This window comes from Diplotaxodon limnothrissa, linkage group LG15 (genome assembly GCF_057381915.1).
Source record: "Diplotaxodon limnothrissa isolate DT_005_m linkage group LG15, D_limnothrissa_male_GT1.1, whole genome shotgun sequence".
Lineage (NCBI taxonomy): Eukaryota > Metazoa > Chordata > Actinopteri > Cichliformes > Cichlidae > Diplotaxodon > Diplotaxodon limnothrissa.
In genome coordinates, this window is record NC_140610.1 from 39,370,762 (window position 1) to 39,387,887 (window position 17,126).

General features: G+C 38.9%; 1 protein-coding gene across 1 annotated transcript in view; it reads right to left on the reverse strand.

Moving 5' to 3' along the window:
- rnf13 (ring finger protein 13) overlaps positions 1–9,525 on the reverse strand; it is a 39,927-nt gene extending 30,402 nt beyond the window's left edge. The window contains exons 1-3 of the mRNA XM_085372122.1: positions 9,317–9,525; positions 3,822–4,061; positions 3,599–3,679 (exon numbers count right to left, since the gene is read on the reverse strand). Coding sequence (XP_085228248.1) covers positions 3,599–3,679; positions 3,822–3,935 — 195 coding nt within the window. The 5' untranslated portion in view covers positions 3,936–4,061; positions 9,317–9,525. The remainder of the gene's footprint in view (positions 1–3,598; positions 3,680–3,821; positions 4,062–9,316) is intronic.
- Between the last annotated feature and the right edge of the window lie 7,601 nt (positions 9,526–17,126).

Consider the following 17,126-nt stretch of genomic DNA (forward strand, 5'->3'; position numbering starts at 1 on the left):
GGTAAAATAGTAAAATAACCCTATTTCCATATCATTGTATATTCAGTACCAGGCTGTATTTTGAGCTATGAGCGCACTCGTTGTCAAACGCAGTGGTCTGACTGGTCAGATCCATTTATGGCCTGGTTAGGCAATAGGCACAAAGTTACTCATCACACACAGAAAGAGTATAAAACTTGATTAAGTCATCCAGACACAAACAATAATTAGCACTATCTGGTGCAACCCATGTGCTGTAAGGCTCAGGTCTGAATCTGACCTGAGATCATTCCCTGGTCGTCCTCTCGGCTTTCCTGCCTTCTCTCTACTGTGGTTTAACAAGCAAACTGAGCTATAGTACAGTAATCACTATGTGCTACATGTACTACAGTAATGATATATTGCGCTGTATTTGTAGTTTAAAAAAAGAAATCTAAACAAATACCGATAAGTTTTTTTTTAGGTTTTTGACTATTTTTTTTTCCAATTAGTCTTTGAATGCAGCATTAGACCCATTTAAATAATAGAAAGCTGTTTATTTTTAAACGGGTGCCTGAGGATCATTTAGCAACAACAACGCCAGGCGTAGTTGTAGTCGGTCACCATCTGCTGCTGCATGAGCCAAACCGCGGACTTTCCAGAGTAAACTTTAGCGAGGTGAAACTGTGACTACTGACCAGGCTCGGATTGGGGAAATGAAAGTGGGTGAAAAAAAATAAAATAAAATGAAAAAAGGAATGAAAACAAAACATCTGAAACTGCGGTGGCATGCAAATAACTCAACTGCATAAAGGAAAAAGGGGGGAGGAGGGGGGGCAGTTATTTCAAGTTGGATTTATTGTTGTCTTAAAAAATAAATAAATAAATAAATAAATAGGAGGTCGCAGTACCCAGATGATTCCTTCCAGAATCACCTGCAGAGCTGATAAAGACTAAAACTTTCCATGATGGTGAACTTTGTATAATACTTCACTTCACATCACATGAAGTTGCCAAATGGTATTGTAATTGCTCGTGTCGGCAATAATATCACAACTAATCGTAAGCTGCTGCCAACCAGTCACCTTGCACTTCTAATCCAGGTCTGACCAGACGTGAACGTTGATCTCTCAGATATAAAATGTCATCACCAAAGACCGGACAGAATCAAATCTCAACATCCAGCTGCAATTTCCAAACGCCTTCGGGCACTTTCTGTTGTCACGGGACATTAAAAAAGAGGAAATATAGAATCTTCAATCAAATGTGTCAAAACCCGATGAAAAAAAAAAAAGAAGAAGTTTGTCGAGCTTCCTGTTCCTCGAAGTAATTCTTTCATTTCCATTTCTGCTGTTGCAAAGTTCTCCCAAAGATTTAAAACTAAAATTGTTTCAGTGGGTGTTCTTCTATACAATGTCTGCCATCATTTTAACCAATCAGACAGTGGAGTGTTTACACATTCCAGGAGGAGACATAAAGCTCTTGGCGGTTGCATCAGCAAGGTACCCGGTGTAAAATTCTTTAATCTGTGAAAACTTTGTCAAATTCACTTAAAAATTTGAGTTTTGCTAACAAAACAAAACATGTTTCATTGTGTCAGAATGAACTTAAACTTGAAATCTAACCAGTGTAATCAATATAACCAAATTTCAAAAAATTCCCTCAGAGTGATCCCGATGTATAATATTCACTGGTATGGGACGGATGGAGAATCAGACAACATAAACCTCTGCCGACGACTGTCTACAGAACAAAAGGCATAAAAACAACTTAAAATCACCAAGTAAAAAAAGTATTTGTGCAAAACATGTATACATTCAAAGGTAAATGTCTACACGTGCTCTGCTCTTGCTCTTGACGAAGGCGGTTGCACTTTTCTCCTCTCCTCCTCCTCTCCCTTAGCTTCCCTGCTTAGCCTCTAATGTCCTTGTCTTGTCTCGTGTTTTTTGTATTACTGTTCCCTGGAACACTCTCTCACAGTCTGTTCTCTAAAACCTAAAAGACAATTATGGATTTGATCAACTGGTCTCTGAATGCAATTGACACCCCTTCTCAACGAGAAGTCTGGGCTCGGGTGAGCCTGACTGCTGAAGATATCTACCTATTCAGAACCATGATAACAGGTTCTTGCTGATCGAGCTGGCTTGGCCCTGGCTTATCGAAGAATTAAGGAAGCGGAACCGGCTGTTCAAACCCCTCAATAAAGTTTTATTGAATTGAATTATTGAATGAAATGTTTTGACTACACTAGCATTAAAAGGAAAAATCAAACCTTCACCAGTTTCTGCATCCTCAAATCTCACAAAACTTTTCTGTCGTGCTGCACATTAACCCCACCTCTATGTCACCCTGCACGGTGGGTACAGCTATGTTTGCAGTAGCTTTGCATCGAGACTGTAAACAGCCCACGCTGTGCAAGTGGAAACAGCGAAGGCTCTGTTTGAAGCCTCGTCCAGCCCCAAGGGGGAATCCTCTGGAAACAAGCTTCTGTTGCCTTGTGATGCCAAAGGTTTTTATTGGCATTGCAGAGGAGCAAGAGTCTTACGGTCTAACAAGTTCTTAACAAACACTGCAAGTAACGGCAGTATGCATTCAGAAGGAACTTTGGAGGTGACACTGCAGTCTACGACCCCATTGCAAGAATTTTAATAAGTAATAATTTCCAGTTGCTTAATACAGGTCAGGCTTGTATATAAATGGCTCTAACAGTTTTACACCAAACACCAAGTGCAAAGGTGCACTGTATGCGTGTTAAAAGGAAGGATGTGGTGGTAAAAGAAAGCCAAATTACAAACACGTGGCTGTATGCCTCGCCCAACTAGCCAAGTTCATATTCAAGTTGTTGCAATCCTACAAGAATCATTTCATGTTATGGTGCTCTTAAATTCAGATAAGTGTGATCAATACATACGACTGAGTAGAGATCATTTAACTCGGGCATTAAACAGAAAATACGAAACAAGGCACAAAGCATGTCAATATCAGCTTGGTCTGGTGTGAAAAGCCTTTGTACGATAACAACAAGCGAGCTCTTCACTGTGGGAAGCACCACAATAACCCGCTTAGGCAGCAGACATGAATCACCCCTTCTGTTTGTGAGCTTGGTAGGAGAGCCACTGAGAGGACTGCTGGTTGCACAGTGTCATACAGAAGCCTCACAACAACACTAAGCAACAATGGTTAACAGCACCTTCACCACATATAATTAAATCTTAACAGCTCTTCATTTGAGCCCATCTGGGGTGTGATCTGTACGTCTCTGTAGCAGAGTTGCACGTTTTATAAAAATCAGCCTTTCATGTTGGCAACTATTTTGTTTTCTATTGATATTTCCACTGTTTTCATAAACTTAGTCATGTTAATGCAATTTTAGAAGCATTAAAGATTACACGCATTTAAAAGGTTTTTTCTGTCACATGCATCAACACGTTTTGTACAACCAGGTTTTGTTCTGACTGTACATGTAACAATCTTTACTTTGCTCAGATTTCGGGACATGTAAAATAGTTTTCCTCGAGTTTGGGAACTTTGCATCTTAGCTGTTTAAACTTTAATCCAATGGAGCTGTAAAGTGAAAAATTCCCAGCAAACATCTAAGCCAGAAGTCATAAAAACAAACCTGGTGCCTCTTTGCACTCACCTTAAGTCCATCGCTGGGGAGCCGGTAGCCAAACCTTGCGGGCAAATCATCAAAGGTGTCCGTTTTGTTGTCAAATGAGAACTGAAAGAAAGGAAAACTAATTCACCAGCAGTGCAAGACACTTATGAAAACATAAAGAGGCAGGTTTAGTTTCTTAATCTAACGTTTTCCTTTAAGAAGCATAACTGGTCTTCTAAATGCATTTGTGTAAAGGATTACTTACAGCAGTGATGTCGGCTTCCACGGGCAGCAGGTTGAGGAAGGCGAAGAGCTGAACGGTGAAGATGGTGTAAATCTGTGTGGCCGACAGCATCAGCATTCCCAGGGACAGCAGCATCTTGGCATCACTTTGCAACCCCCAGCTGCTAAGCCACTCACTTATAACAACACGAAGCAGGCACACAAATGACCACGCACGCTGGCCTGTAGCTGGACCCCGAAACGCCAACTGTTGTGGTCACACCTGGAAACGACATTGGTGTACACTTAGACCCATTTTAAAAGCCTAAACACCAACAGCTTCATAGCAAATTTCAGAAAAATGGCAAATTTGCCAGGAATAACTCGGAAAATGGCATTTTTTTGTCAAGGAAACTCAGCGCTTCACACATAAGGTTTACTGTCCACCATGCCAATATTAGATGACCTAATTAAATTATACTTTTTAAATGGACTTAGCAAAAAATATTTGTGATTTTAGCTCAGTATCACCACATTATCATAAGCACCCAGTCTTTAAAGAAACTTTGTGAATCGGGTCTACTCAGAAGTAAACAACACACTGATTTGAATGAGGTGATAGCCTTTGTATGAACTACAGCACAGTGGACTGATGTAAGAATATTGCTGGTTGATTATTATATCTCTCTGAATTTTACACCCTTCCCCCAATACGATGAAATCTTCTATTAGGTCAACAGGAAGCTTTATAAAAGGCCTCTAGGTCTATAGAGGCCTATAGAACAAAAATATGGATCTGAAAATGCTTACAGCCAGAAGACAAAATAAATAAATAAAGCAGGGAATAAAGTTTATTCCAGGGTTTAGACAGTTCGTAGAAACTAGACCCTCTTAATGTCCAAAGACCTTCTAGGAATCAGGTTGTTCTCTTAGAAGAGAACTGACAGATCAGCAGACAAGTCTTTGATATATGTTCACAAGTCAATCCTTTAATAACACTGAAAGCCAACAACTAAACCAGACGCTGCTTTCTTAACTTCAAAATGCTTTTTTCCCCCCCATAATTTAGTCCACAGCAGAGTTCAAAGTGGCCAAGTATCAGGTTTGTCAAACACATGAGCTACAGTGCCTGTCAGGTTTCATCCATCGACATATTAGACTGTTTGATGACGCTTTCTAATGCTTCGAGATTGCTGCAGCAATGCATAAGCATAATGTATAAGCCTCTGCCTGAGTGTAGCCTTACTCCATTTCTAGTACATCCGGTAAACACAAAGCATTCATTTTGAATCTGAGTGTAATTTTGTGTAATATCTGTTAATTTTGAAGAATCATACACTTAATGTTTTTGTCAAGGAAAAAAAGACAACTTATCAACTGTAGCACCTCCCCTGTGTCTCCTTTCATTGCTCTTATTAATAAACTTTACAGACAAGTGTGAGCAGGGTATAAATCCCAGGTTTAGTATCAGAAAATCTTTTTTTTTTTTCTTTTGGATGCTGGGAGGGACCCTTATTGGGGGGCAAACAAAGACAAAAAGCATGACTTTCAGGTTGCTGCTGGAGCAAATTTTCATTAGATTATCGCTGCAAGTCAATATTAGAATATCATGTTGTTTTCTTTTAGTGAGCTTCATCCCAAACATCAGAGCTAAAAGGGATCAAGGTCGCAAAGTGGAGGGGAGCATGTGATTTGGTCAGGAGAAACTAAGAGCTGAAGGCCTTCCAAGCTTAGGTGTTATTGCCAAATTGGAAGAGCAGTTCATGAGGAGTTTCGAGTTTACTGTGAGCCTTTCAGAGAAAATGTTTTCTAATCAGATTAATACAGGAAGAGCGTGTGAGTCAGAAGGATGTGTATGCGATGTGAACTTTTGATCTTACGTGTATGCTTAAGATGTAACGCACTGACAGACTAATGCCACATGTCTAGTTTATCTAGATTACTGTAGTAGCGATGCTGGGTACAGATGGGCACTAACAGCTTTAGCAACACCAGTTCTCACTTATTATTAAGGTACTATATGTAAACTTGAGACTTGTAGCATTTTTGCCTCGAAGTAAACTTCTTTTAATCATTATAATCTGGAAATACAAAGTGAGTTTAATAATAATAACAACGTTCTCTTTTTCGTTTCCTAAAATTAGTGATTTAAATGTACATAAAAATATCTGCTTGTACAAATAACAGGCGAATCTTCTTTCAATCTGAGCTACAAACAAACTATTGTGGATTTAATCATGAATCACGCCCATCTTAGCCGTCCAATCTGCACAGTCACTTTAAATTGTTTACTTCTGAGCTCTGATCACATCTGTGTGAAACAAAAGTGCTGTTATGTAACTTTCCCTACTGTCCTGCTAATGCTGCTGCCGTTTCCCACAAAACAAGGTTTTACTGAGCACCTCAAGTACAGCATGTTGCTTTGTGAGGGCAGAGCCTGATGCCCTCAGCCAAGTCAAACAATCTCAAAACAAAAGTACTTTTAATCAGAGAGATCTGAAACTTTAGGTACTTTCTCTATGGCTTCGCCTTTACTTAAGTAACTGTTTCCAGCCAATCAGGACTCATTACGAGTTTGTCTTGTTCTCTTTTAGAGAGCTAGATAGACAGATATAATATGAGATGTTTTCTTTAAAGACTATTTCAAATAATGAGGTTAGCATAAGTAAAGTAATCCCCGTGAGGCGCAAGCTCTGAATACTCAAAGCCTGCATGAAAACCTAGTTTACGATGACTTGCAGAGCTCCTCTAGTGGAGTCCATGAAATGTGTATATAGAGCTAGAAAGAGGCATAATAAATCCCCTTTACTATGCAAGTCTTGAAAAGAATAGATTCTTTTGTTCACACAAAAAAAGCAAAAAACTATTTAAAATTTTACATTAATTAAAAATTCAGTTTCTTCTATCCACTTAATATTAAATCAGGAATGTACCTGTACTTACATAGCATCTTTCTACCCAGCTGAGGACCTAAAGAGGTTTCTACTACAATTGTCATTCACCCAATCACACACACATTCATACACCACTTACATCTATGCCTAAGAGCTTTCTAACATTCACATACGCTCCAGTGGATGCAACATGAGATTCAGCATCTCGCCCAAGGTTACTTCAGCATGTGGACTGAAGAAGTCAGGGATCGATCCACTGACTTTCATTCGGTAGATATTCTGCTCTGCCACCCAGGACCAGTGGGTCCACCAGTGAGCCCACTTTACAAGTAGGGCTGTGCGATATGACCAAAATCTCATATCCCGATATAAGAATTCTATCGTCCGATAACGATATAAATCACAAAAATGTAACATTTTCTGTAAATTCTGTGAATCTCGGGCAGCTCGACTTGCGGGAAGTGTTTCCAGCTGTGCGTCATGTAGCTGGAGTCGAGTTTTTTAACCGATGCATGAAACGATACATTTTTAGACATAAGTTTTAACGGCTGCCGTTTTCTTTCTCAAACGTTAGAAAGCCTATTCTAACGTTTGAGTCTAAGGTTTATTTTTTAGCACCTGGCGGCTCTTTTTTACTTCTCATCCGTAAATAATCTGCTCTTTCAAGTGATTCAGTTTATTTTGAAAAGTCTCAACAGGATCTTGAGCTTTATTGTGAAAGGTTTACGTGAAACATAAACAAGCGGACACGCGATGGTGTTACCGTTGTTGTTGCTAAACACATAGAAACAAGCGCTTGTCTGTCTGTAGTGTGGTATATTATTAAATATAAGAGAAAGAGAGAACTTTAAGAAATTAATATAGCCACTACAGTGACCATCAAAACGATGAAAAAAATATTGCCATAGCGTAAAATGAAATGATAGACTTTTTTATATCGTCATCCAATATATATTGTTATATCGAACAGCCCTATTTACAAGCACTCTTTAAGTAACTTAACTCTGTTAACATTTGTGAAGAGAAGACTAGTTTACGTTGTGTCACGGTAGCACAAAGCATTCACATGGTACTGCTGTCTACACACAGAAAAATCAGCTCTGCAGCAGTTTACCGTGTGTACTTCACACTATCATAACCCCTCAACCACATTGGGCTAGAGAGGAAATTCAAATGGTTCCTGAATGATGAGAATTACTTTTTCATTTTACAGCCAAACTTACAAAATAACTCCAGGCAGCATGTGTGATACTTGGGTGTTAAAGGATTAACAAGGAATGCAACTAAAGACTGAGCTAAGAGCTGGGGTTACAAGAGCTGCCAGAATCCGCTTCCATCATTCTGTCTGACTGACAACCATCCCATGAGAAACCTCCACAAACTGAGCTCTCACACAAACCTAACACAGGTGACAAAGGTGAAGCCATGGAGTTGAGAGTTGGGAATCCGCACCAACATGCCAACGGTGAGGAGATGGCAATCAAGGTTGAATGTGTGAAGACCAAACACACCCACAGCTGCACACTGAAGTCAAATCCTACTTCCGTCACCTGTATTAGGTATAACTGAGAGCATGGTTTGTGGAGGATATTCTATCAATAAAGTGGTGTGATGCAGAGAGATACTAAGCCTCATAACTTTGTGGCCAGCTTTCGCTGGCCAGAAGAAAAGTCGCTTAAATCCACTCCAAGAATTTCATCCATCAAGATGAAATAAAAATATGACATGATATTTTTGCTGTCATCACACTGTGCCCTGGTCCTGGGTCTAGTCCTGGATCTCTGAGGACTCCACCCAACACGATGTGTTTTAAAATTAGCCATTACACCTAATGAATTCACAAGGTAAATAATTTTATGCATTATTATTTAATGATCCATGACATACAGACTTAAAGCCGCCTATCTCAGTGATGCATAGAAAAGATGAGCTATGGCGGTACATACAGTACAACATAAACTTGTAACCCAACACTAAGGTTTATTTGCACAACGTGATAGAGCTATCGATTAATCCAAAGAAAAAAATGTTCAAACATGCTTTCTTACCAGTCTGCATTCTCAACGACAACAGCTGCTTACAACTATTAGATCCAAATCCAACAAATTATTAGCAAGTAAGGTGAAAACTGTGGCAGCATAGCCAGAAAAAAAAAAAGACTAAACCGGAGTAAAATAGTAGTTTTCTTTCTTAATAACTAAAAAAAAGCTCAAAGGGGAAGTGAAAGCAACATCGCGGGGACCTGCACATGATGACTAAACATCAAATGACAGCAGCATTTTACGGAAAAACCTCGTGCAATGACGGCAAGGTGGACATATTTAATTATTAGTGTGCCTGACATGAGTGACATGAGGAAACACACTCCCCAATTTTTTCAGCGACACATCAGAAAACAGTTTAACCAACCCCCAGGGAATAATTATACCCTTTACACACAAGACAGTTCCTCCCACGATAATGACAGCGGTAATGTCAAGCACTTTAAAATAGAAACGCTTTTTGCGGATGTAGCTGTGTACATAAATAAATCAGGGAGGACACCCTAAAAGGTGTGCAGCTAGCTACAAAAACAGAGCGTCCCTCTACAATGCTTAGCATTAGGTTAGCATGGGTGGCTAGTCCGCTTCTCCCGGGTGTTTACCTTTATTTCTGCTTGCGCGTTTATCTCGTCCAGGAACTGAGCTGCTGACAGCGACATAGCTTTCCTCTACTGTAAGCTGTGTAAAGATACATATGCAAGTTCAAGGTTTTGATATACTACATTCCGTTAGAGCGGAGGGTTAAAAAACCCGACCGTAAACAGTTTAATCCTTCAGCTAGCTTCTTCTTTCTTATTGCTTTCAAGCGATAGCGCACACTTCCGCTACTCTACTTCCAGCTTCTGATTGGATAAAGCACCTGTCAATCGTCAGTTTTTCCGGAAGTGACTCAAGACGTAAACAGATCCACGTGACGGTACAATCATTTGCCGTTAACAGCCTTGTTCGGATGAGGGGGGCTTGCCAGGCTACATTTAGAGCTGCGCTGCAGTGGCTTCAGAGATTTTAGAAGATTTCCTGCTAACAGAAGTCAAAATTGGAAGAAACCATATATTTTAAACCGGGGAAACAAACGGTTCTTCTTATCGCCACAGAAGTTAGCATCCGCCCCTCAGAATACAATGGACTCACTTTTAAAACTCTAGCACCCTCTAAAGAAAAAGGGGTGCATCTTTTCTTTTTTCAAAGGATCATTGGTTGTAGTTTTTATCTATTTGTACGTTTTTATACACATGCCAGAAAATAGTTGTGAAATAGAAAATAGTTGTCACTAAAAGTAAAGTACTGTATACATCACTGACTAAAACAATAAACGATTTATAATGAGAAATGCCACTTTAAGTAATATTTTCTATTTACCTTATCTCGCTTCTGATAAACCACAGCTACAACACATGACATATTAATTACACCATCTCATTAGACTGATCGTCAACGAGGGTAAGCACCTCTAGTAAAGCAGATGTTTTGGCTGTTTTCTCATCCAGATAACACAATGCCAAAGAAGAACAGTGATCTGAAAGAAACAATTGCTGCTGCCCATCAGCTTAGAAAGGATTTATAAAGGTATTTCCAAACAATTTGAAGGCAATCATTCCTGACTGAGAAGCTCATTAATTGGGCTAATTGGGCTTTAGGATGGTTACAGAGATCAAAAAAATATTAGACACAGATGTCAAAACAGAGGCACAGAAATATGCTTTTACCTTAACCTAATATTGGGGGTAAAGCGTTTACTACATGTTCACAACTTTGTTTTATGTGGCCAAACTTCGTCACTCTTCATACCATGATGGAAGATTGCTGGGGACGCAATGACAGGACACAGGTGAATGATTCAACAGGTTTAAATGATCAGTTTCAAGAGAATAATCAAAGGTGGTTTTCCAAAGACCAGGACTTCACTCAGGTAAGTATTCTGCATCTTTTCTGGAGTGTTGTGGTTCCAGAGTGAACAGGTGAGTCTCCAATTGAGACTGAGAGAGAGTGGGTCACGCAGATATTCAGGAAAGTTTCTAAACAGGCAGGAAGGAGGAAGAAAACAAGCAAGTAAGTCCCAAGATCAAGGTCAGCAAGTTGACAGGTAAGTGTTTTAAAGTAGAACGTGGCCCTGAGGTATACTGCCACATGGAGCAGAACAACAGTCTTCCAATAAGTGCAGAGGGCAGTAAGTGGAGATGGGACCACACCCTAGTCCTGGAAAAGTCACAACACACACACACACACACACACACACAGAGAAAGAGAGAGAGAGAGAGGTAGAGACGAGTAGAATATAAAGAGTTGTAAAAAAGAAAGACAGTGGTTCTGCACCTAGAGGGAGGAGGGCACCATGACTCCAAATTGTAATTACCTAGATCTTAAACTGCTCTTTCATTTTCTACACCTATTTGCCTTTCCAAACCTACAGTTATGTTATTGTTTCCTTTCTGCCTCAAGCTAAGCCCAACCATAAAGGACAGGTTAGAGTCATGTGTTGATAGATGCACTGAAGGAGGCATGCCTGTTTCAGTTTTTTATCTTAGTGAATCTTCAGGGTAAGTGATGGGGCACATTACTCAAAGAAGTTCTGCTACCAGCATCTTTACAGGTGGCATATTCTTCCATAAAATCCATTGTGCAATTAATTGTTAAATAGAGGTTAATCTGTTTATTGACAGGAATAGAATCACATGAAGTCAGTATATTAGTAAATGGCTCCATAATGTAGTGGTTCACACAGTTGGCTAACAAGCAAAAGATCTCCAGTTAGTGCACAAATACCTTTGGGGATGCAAAATGAATGGCATCCAGTGTGTAGTTCTGCTAAATCAAAAATGGAGCTCCCTGCTGACCCTTTGAAAATGTTAATGACTAAATAACAAAGCCTGTTTCAAGTTTGTGTTACGCGTTTTAATTTTGTTTTATAACCAGGATAATAAAAAATGATGCCCTCTTCCATGTGCCAATTATGTGCCTTTGTCTAAAGCAACAATAGGACAGGCAAAGTGTGTGCATCATTTAGTAATAGCTTGTATGTGTCATGCATCATAAACATTAGGAAATGAATTCCATCTGAGGTGCATACAAGAATTTCTCACAGCAATACGCAGAAATCCATCCACACAAACACCAGCATGTAGAAAAATTTCCCCCCAAGCCACGAACAAGCTGAAACTTCAGCCTGTCATCTCAAATACCACCTCCAAAATTACTACCCAGGCCTAAAGTATCACACCAGTAAAGGGTATACTTTTCCTAATGAACACTTTTCATTTCTTTTTTTTCGTCTACTTAACGTCACAATTTAATCGGCAAGTAAAAAGTATTTATTACAAAACAGTTAAAACAGCTTTTACATATTTTTTAAGATCTAAGTTATTCCTCAGTAAAATAGGGGAACTACAGTGCTCCCTTCTCATTTTATCAACCAGCACGGAAGGATTAATATATAATTAAAATATTTTGGGGGATATCTTAGAAATATAAGAGTATTTATTAAATAAGTAATTTTTAAAAACGCATAAGAAAAAACTGAAACCTGCAATGGTTGAAGTTTTCATGGTTTAATTAAAAAGAAATACAAATGGACTTTTAAAAAAAATTTAAGAGGAGCATGTGTGGTCCATAAAAGCATCCACCTTTACAATCCTGTGGCTTTCTTTGTTTGATATATGTATGTCTCCACATTCAGACAGTATGTGTGTGTCCTGATTTGTGTCTATAAACAGGAATATTTATAAAATGTAGGTCGAGAATCTCGTTAAACTGTTTCATTTGGGTCAGCAGTGAACAAAAGGAAAACCAGGATCTCCTTTAGACTTTGAAAGGTCAAATGTAAATGGGCGGCCTCTTGTTAAACCTCACAGAACTATAAAATCCAGAAAACGTTTCACATTACTCCAACCTTGAACACACTTGGGCTGTTCTTTAGTTTCTCAATAAATAGCAGAGCAAAGAGCTGACATCAGAGTGCTGGGGGTCGGGGACGTGTTTCCAAACGAGCCCACGCAACCTTTTGTCTCGCGGCCGTCCCCTTCTTGGTTCGCTTGTGCACTTTAGCTGAAAACAAAAGAATGGCTGAGTGATGAAGTCAGGCTTACTGCTGACCTAAAGTTAAAGAAAATCAAGAATTAGAACAGCAACATGCTGATGTAGACCACACTGTGCTCATACTGCAGTGTCAGACAACAAATATTTAACTCCATCTGAACTTTGTGACCAAGAGTCACATGTGGTGACATCACTGTGAAAACAGAAGCAGGTCAGCTGTGTAGGTGACATCAATCAAATTCCAGTTTGGACTGTCACGTGCAGCCCAGATTTCTACTGCACCAGACTTTATAATGTACACAATGTAATCTTAACATTGTAATCTCAATGTAACCAGTCTAGAATGTTATATATTCTTAGTATTTCCATATTCTTTATAGGTAACAATTCAAGGATTTAATGTAACATAAAATAGAATTTCAAGTGATGAACTATCCCTTTACACTGTGTGGTAATTGGTTAATTAAAAGGTAGGGTGGTGCTATAGACTGCTGGGTGTGTCCAACAGATTGCAGATGATAAGGTATGACGTATGCTGGTGTGGAGAAGATGGAAAGGATTTAAAACTTGTTAATGGTCTAATGCTTTCTACCACAGAAGCTTTATTGAAGGATCCTGCACTGCACACTATCATTAATCATCTCACTTAAATGCAGGTGCTGAAATTAGTAGATCTTATGTCCGACTGCTACGCTAATACAGAAAAATCAAGATGTTACAATGTGAGTGAAAAATCAGTTACAGCTGTGTAAAATCTCTAGTTTGTCCTCATTATTTTTAGTAGGTGACACACACACACACACACCTGTGTGCATCTTATAGTGTCGGCCTCGGTCCGGCTCACTTTGTCGTGTTGTTTTACATCTAACAACTCATTTAGTATATGAAAAAAACAAACAAACATCCACATTAGAGCTCTGTTTATAATGTAAGTAAATAAAAAGCATTCATTTTAAGTAAAGCAGTTCTTTACCCTTTCAGGTACATTCAGTATAATCCAGTCCATTTAGTCAAAAAAAGGTGGCGCTTTTCTCCATGTTACTGTATAATTACAACCACTGTGTGGCACCAAACTCTTGAATCATTTTATAATGATACTTTGTGTCCTCCCTGTGTTCAGTTTTTACATAACCTTTAAAAAAAAAAAAAAAAAAAACATGCCACTTTAAGGCGTTGACTACAATCTGTGCTAGTTTAGTCGACATTTCTATTACAGATTGCAACGTTTCCACTAATAGAAGGACGAGGATTATGACTGCTGTTGTGCTTTTGCCTCAACTTCCACGTCTTTGTGCCATTGTTTCCGAGTGAACAAAGGCCTATGATGTGCCTTTTCAATACTGTGACAGGAGGATTGTTACCAGTCGCAGGACTTTGTACGTCTGTGACCAAACTGCAAACAATGGTATCTGTGCAGACTCTGCACACCTGCTGGTGTCCAACTGTACCCATGCAACTGGCTGGACTATGGCACTGAAACAGGTATGTCAGGCTTTTCTTCTGTGCTTCTCTGTAAAGTGTGTGGTTTTATGGTGAGTGCTGTAGAGGTAATTAGTTTTAGTTTTAGCTGTGGGTGGCGCTGTATGTTGCCACCACTTCCAGCCACCTGAATCTGCTGGGTTGGTTGCTTGAGAAGGGGACACATCCTGGGAAACCAGTGGGACTTCGTCCCTACTGACTGTGGTGCCAATCAACAGCACACCAAGACACCGGAAAGTGTCTCATCCAAGCAGCTGCAGAGAGCAGCCAAACCCTCAGCCTTGAACTCTTTATCACCAAAAGCATTTTGAGCTTGGCTTCTCGGGACCCTGGAGGCTGTAAACCTTTGAAAATTGCAGTTCAGCATGGTCACAAGGACTGTGCGCTCTTTGCAGCTGACAAGCTGGGCTCACTTGTATTTCTTAGAAATATGTGCCTTCCCATCGCATCCAAACACTTGCTGCAGTTGGGGCAAAACAAAGCAGCCTGCAATCGATCCCAGCACACTGCTGCTGCCTGCAGAGCCATGCTAGGGAGTAAATTATTGGTAGATGGCTTCAACCACCCAGGGAGCCTAAGACCAAACTAAGAACTGAAACAGAGACTTTACCCCCAGGCTTAGTGAGGCTGCCACCCTGTGTCTCTGCCTTTTATTAAAAAGAAGGACAGAAAGATTGAAGTCACGGATATAAAGTTATCCTGTAGAGCTGAAAATGTGTTTGTGAATGCAACATATTATGAGACAAAAGTCCAAGTCAGGACTGGCCTTGAATCAGGGATGACACAACTCAACATGTCACCATTGCACAGTTTTGTAACACACTTACAGTAACGGTTAAAGACAGTAGTTGCCATTTTTTTTAAAAGGAAGCAGCTGTAAAATAGTTTTAGGCAACAAGGCTATGTAACTGAAGGTGCTGTATATAACTGCAGTTGGACAACCCATCAGTACTTTACTTTAAGGCTGGAGACTGCATTGATATGGCTGTCACAGGGTTTCTATTAAGAGCAAATTTAGCATATCGCTGTTCACATAAATCAACTAAGAAAAACAACTACTGGGTGTCTTCTGAGTCACAATGAAATTTAAGAATGTAGTCTGTTTGATTTCATTTCTTTTAATGAAAGTGAAACACACTCAAAGACAAAAAAAACCACACTTTTTGATCAAGGATACAGAATTGAAATCATATTTTCAAAGGTTATAGCTAAAGTGTAGTTCTGGTCATTAAAAAAAAGAGGATTTTAAATGGGAATATAAAAACACCTTGATTTTGGGGGAAAAAAGTAAATGTTTTGTAAAACTGAGCAGCTGAAGATGGGTGCTTCACAAACCACCACAGGCTCAGCTGCAGGAGCTCCGTGTTGTCATTGATGAGCTGAGTACCAGTTGATACACTTACCCACAAAAGAGGGGCACACAGGTAGAGTGCAAATACGTAGATCATTCTGCTAAAGTGGTGTGACATTTATACCTCTGGCTGCATGTCTCTTGTGAAACACGCACTGTTAGAATTAAAAAGTATCCACTATGAGGTCATTCAATGGAAATGTCTGTTTTTCTGTCCCTTAAAGAAATATTACACTTAAAAAAATGGTAAATGGTAAATGGCCTGTATTTATATAGCGCTTTACTAGTCCCTAAGGACCCCAAAGCGCTTTACATATCCAGTCATCCACCCATTCACACACACATTCACAAATGCTTCAAAGTTACAAATTATTTATTTCCTAAAATGAAACAATGTTATTTGAACAAGTACACCTTCCATCACTTTGACAGTATTGGTTATTAAATCAGTTATACATCAATTCAAGCACAATATGAGTGCTTGTGGCCACAGCTTTGCTTTTATGTTAAAAATATTTTTTTTACCATTTAAAATGCAATATTTTTTTTAAATAAATATGACTGACACCATGTGGTTTGATGCCCTGTAGCAGCCATTTTGTAAAAGGCATTTTTCATGAAAATTGTCACTGGCATGTTCCCTTACATAACACTAGAGCCCTTACTTAATAACTGGATCTTGGTAACACCAGTGACTTTATTTGACTGTGCAAATAAACTTGATCAAAAGCTGTTCATGCAGTTCTTTCAAGCATCAATGGTTCTTAAAGTACTGTATACCGCAGCTGTGTGCCATATGTGTCCCCAGATGTGTGTCACTGGTGTTACTGTGTGTTTTCCCCCCGGCACATTAAACACAATAAATTGATAATTTTACATCTATCAATTTTTTTTAGACTTCAGGGTTAAGATCAAAAGGAGTCCATCATTACTCATTTTTAACTCTTATTCTAATAATTTCATTGTTGTAGCAAATAAATGTCACACTTTTAACAAAGCTGATTGAAAATGGTAATCTCATCCGGATTTGTTGCGTTCCTCTTCTTCTGTGACTAAATGTGCTGAGAGATTGAAGAAGTAATATTTCCTGAGGTTTTAAATGCCTTTCATCGTACTCCTGTTGAAGCATGTAAATTATGTAGAAAGTGTTGTTGGTGAAAGTGAAGTGTCATTTTTTCTTATTTAACTGTTTTCAAGACACTTTTGTTGCTTTTTGCTTTCTTTATTTCTTTCTCTTTTTTAAATAAAGCAAGCAATTGATCAGAGTTGCCGAAGGAGTAAGGTAAATGTACAAAAATTATTTAAAAAATCATTAAAATCATTAAGCTGTCATTTTTGAGAATATGTGAAGTCAAAAAGTTACATTGTAATATTGTTGTAGTGTTTAAAAATGTGAAAAATAAATACATTTTAGCACGTTTATGTAGAATTGACCCTATCAATTAAAGGTGACAGCCTACGTTATTTTTAGATAATTATAATCTTGTTATTGTTATGGGGTTTTGTCTTTTGTAAGTTTTTTTTAAATGGCTTGTCTTTGTAAAAATCTG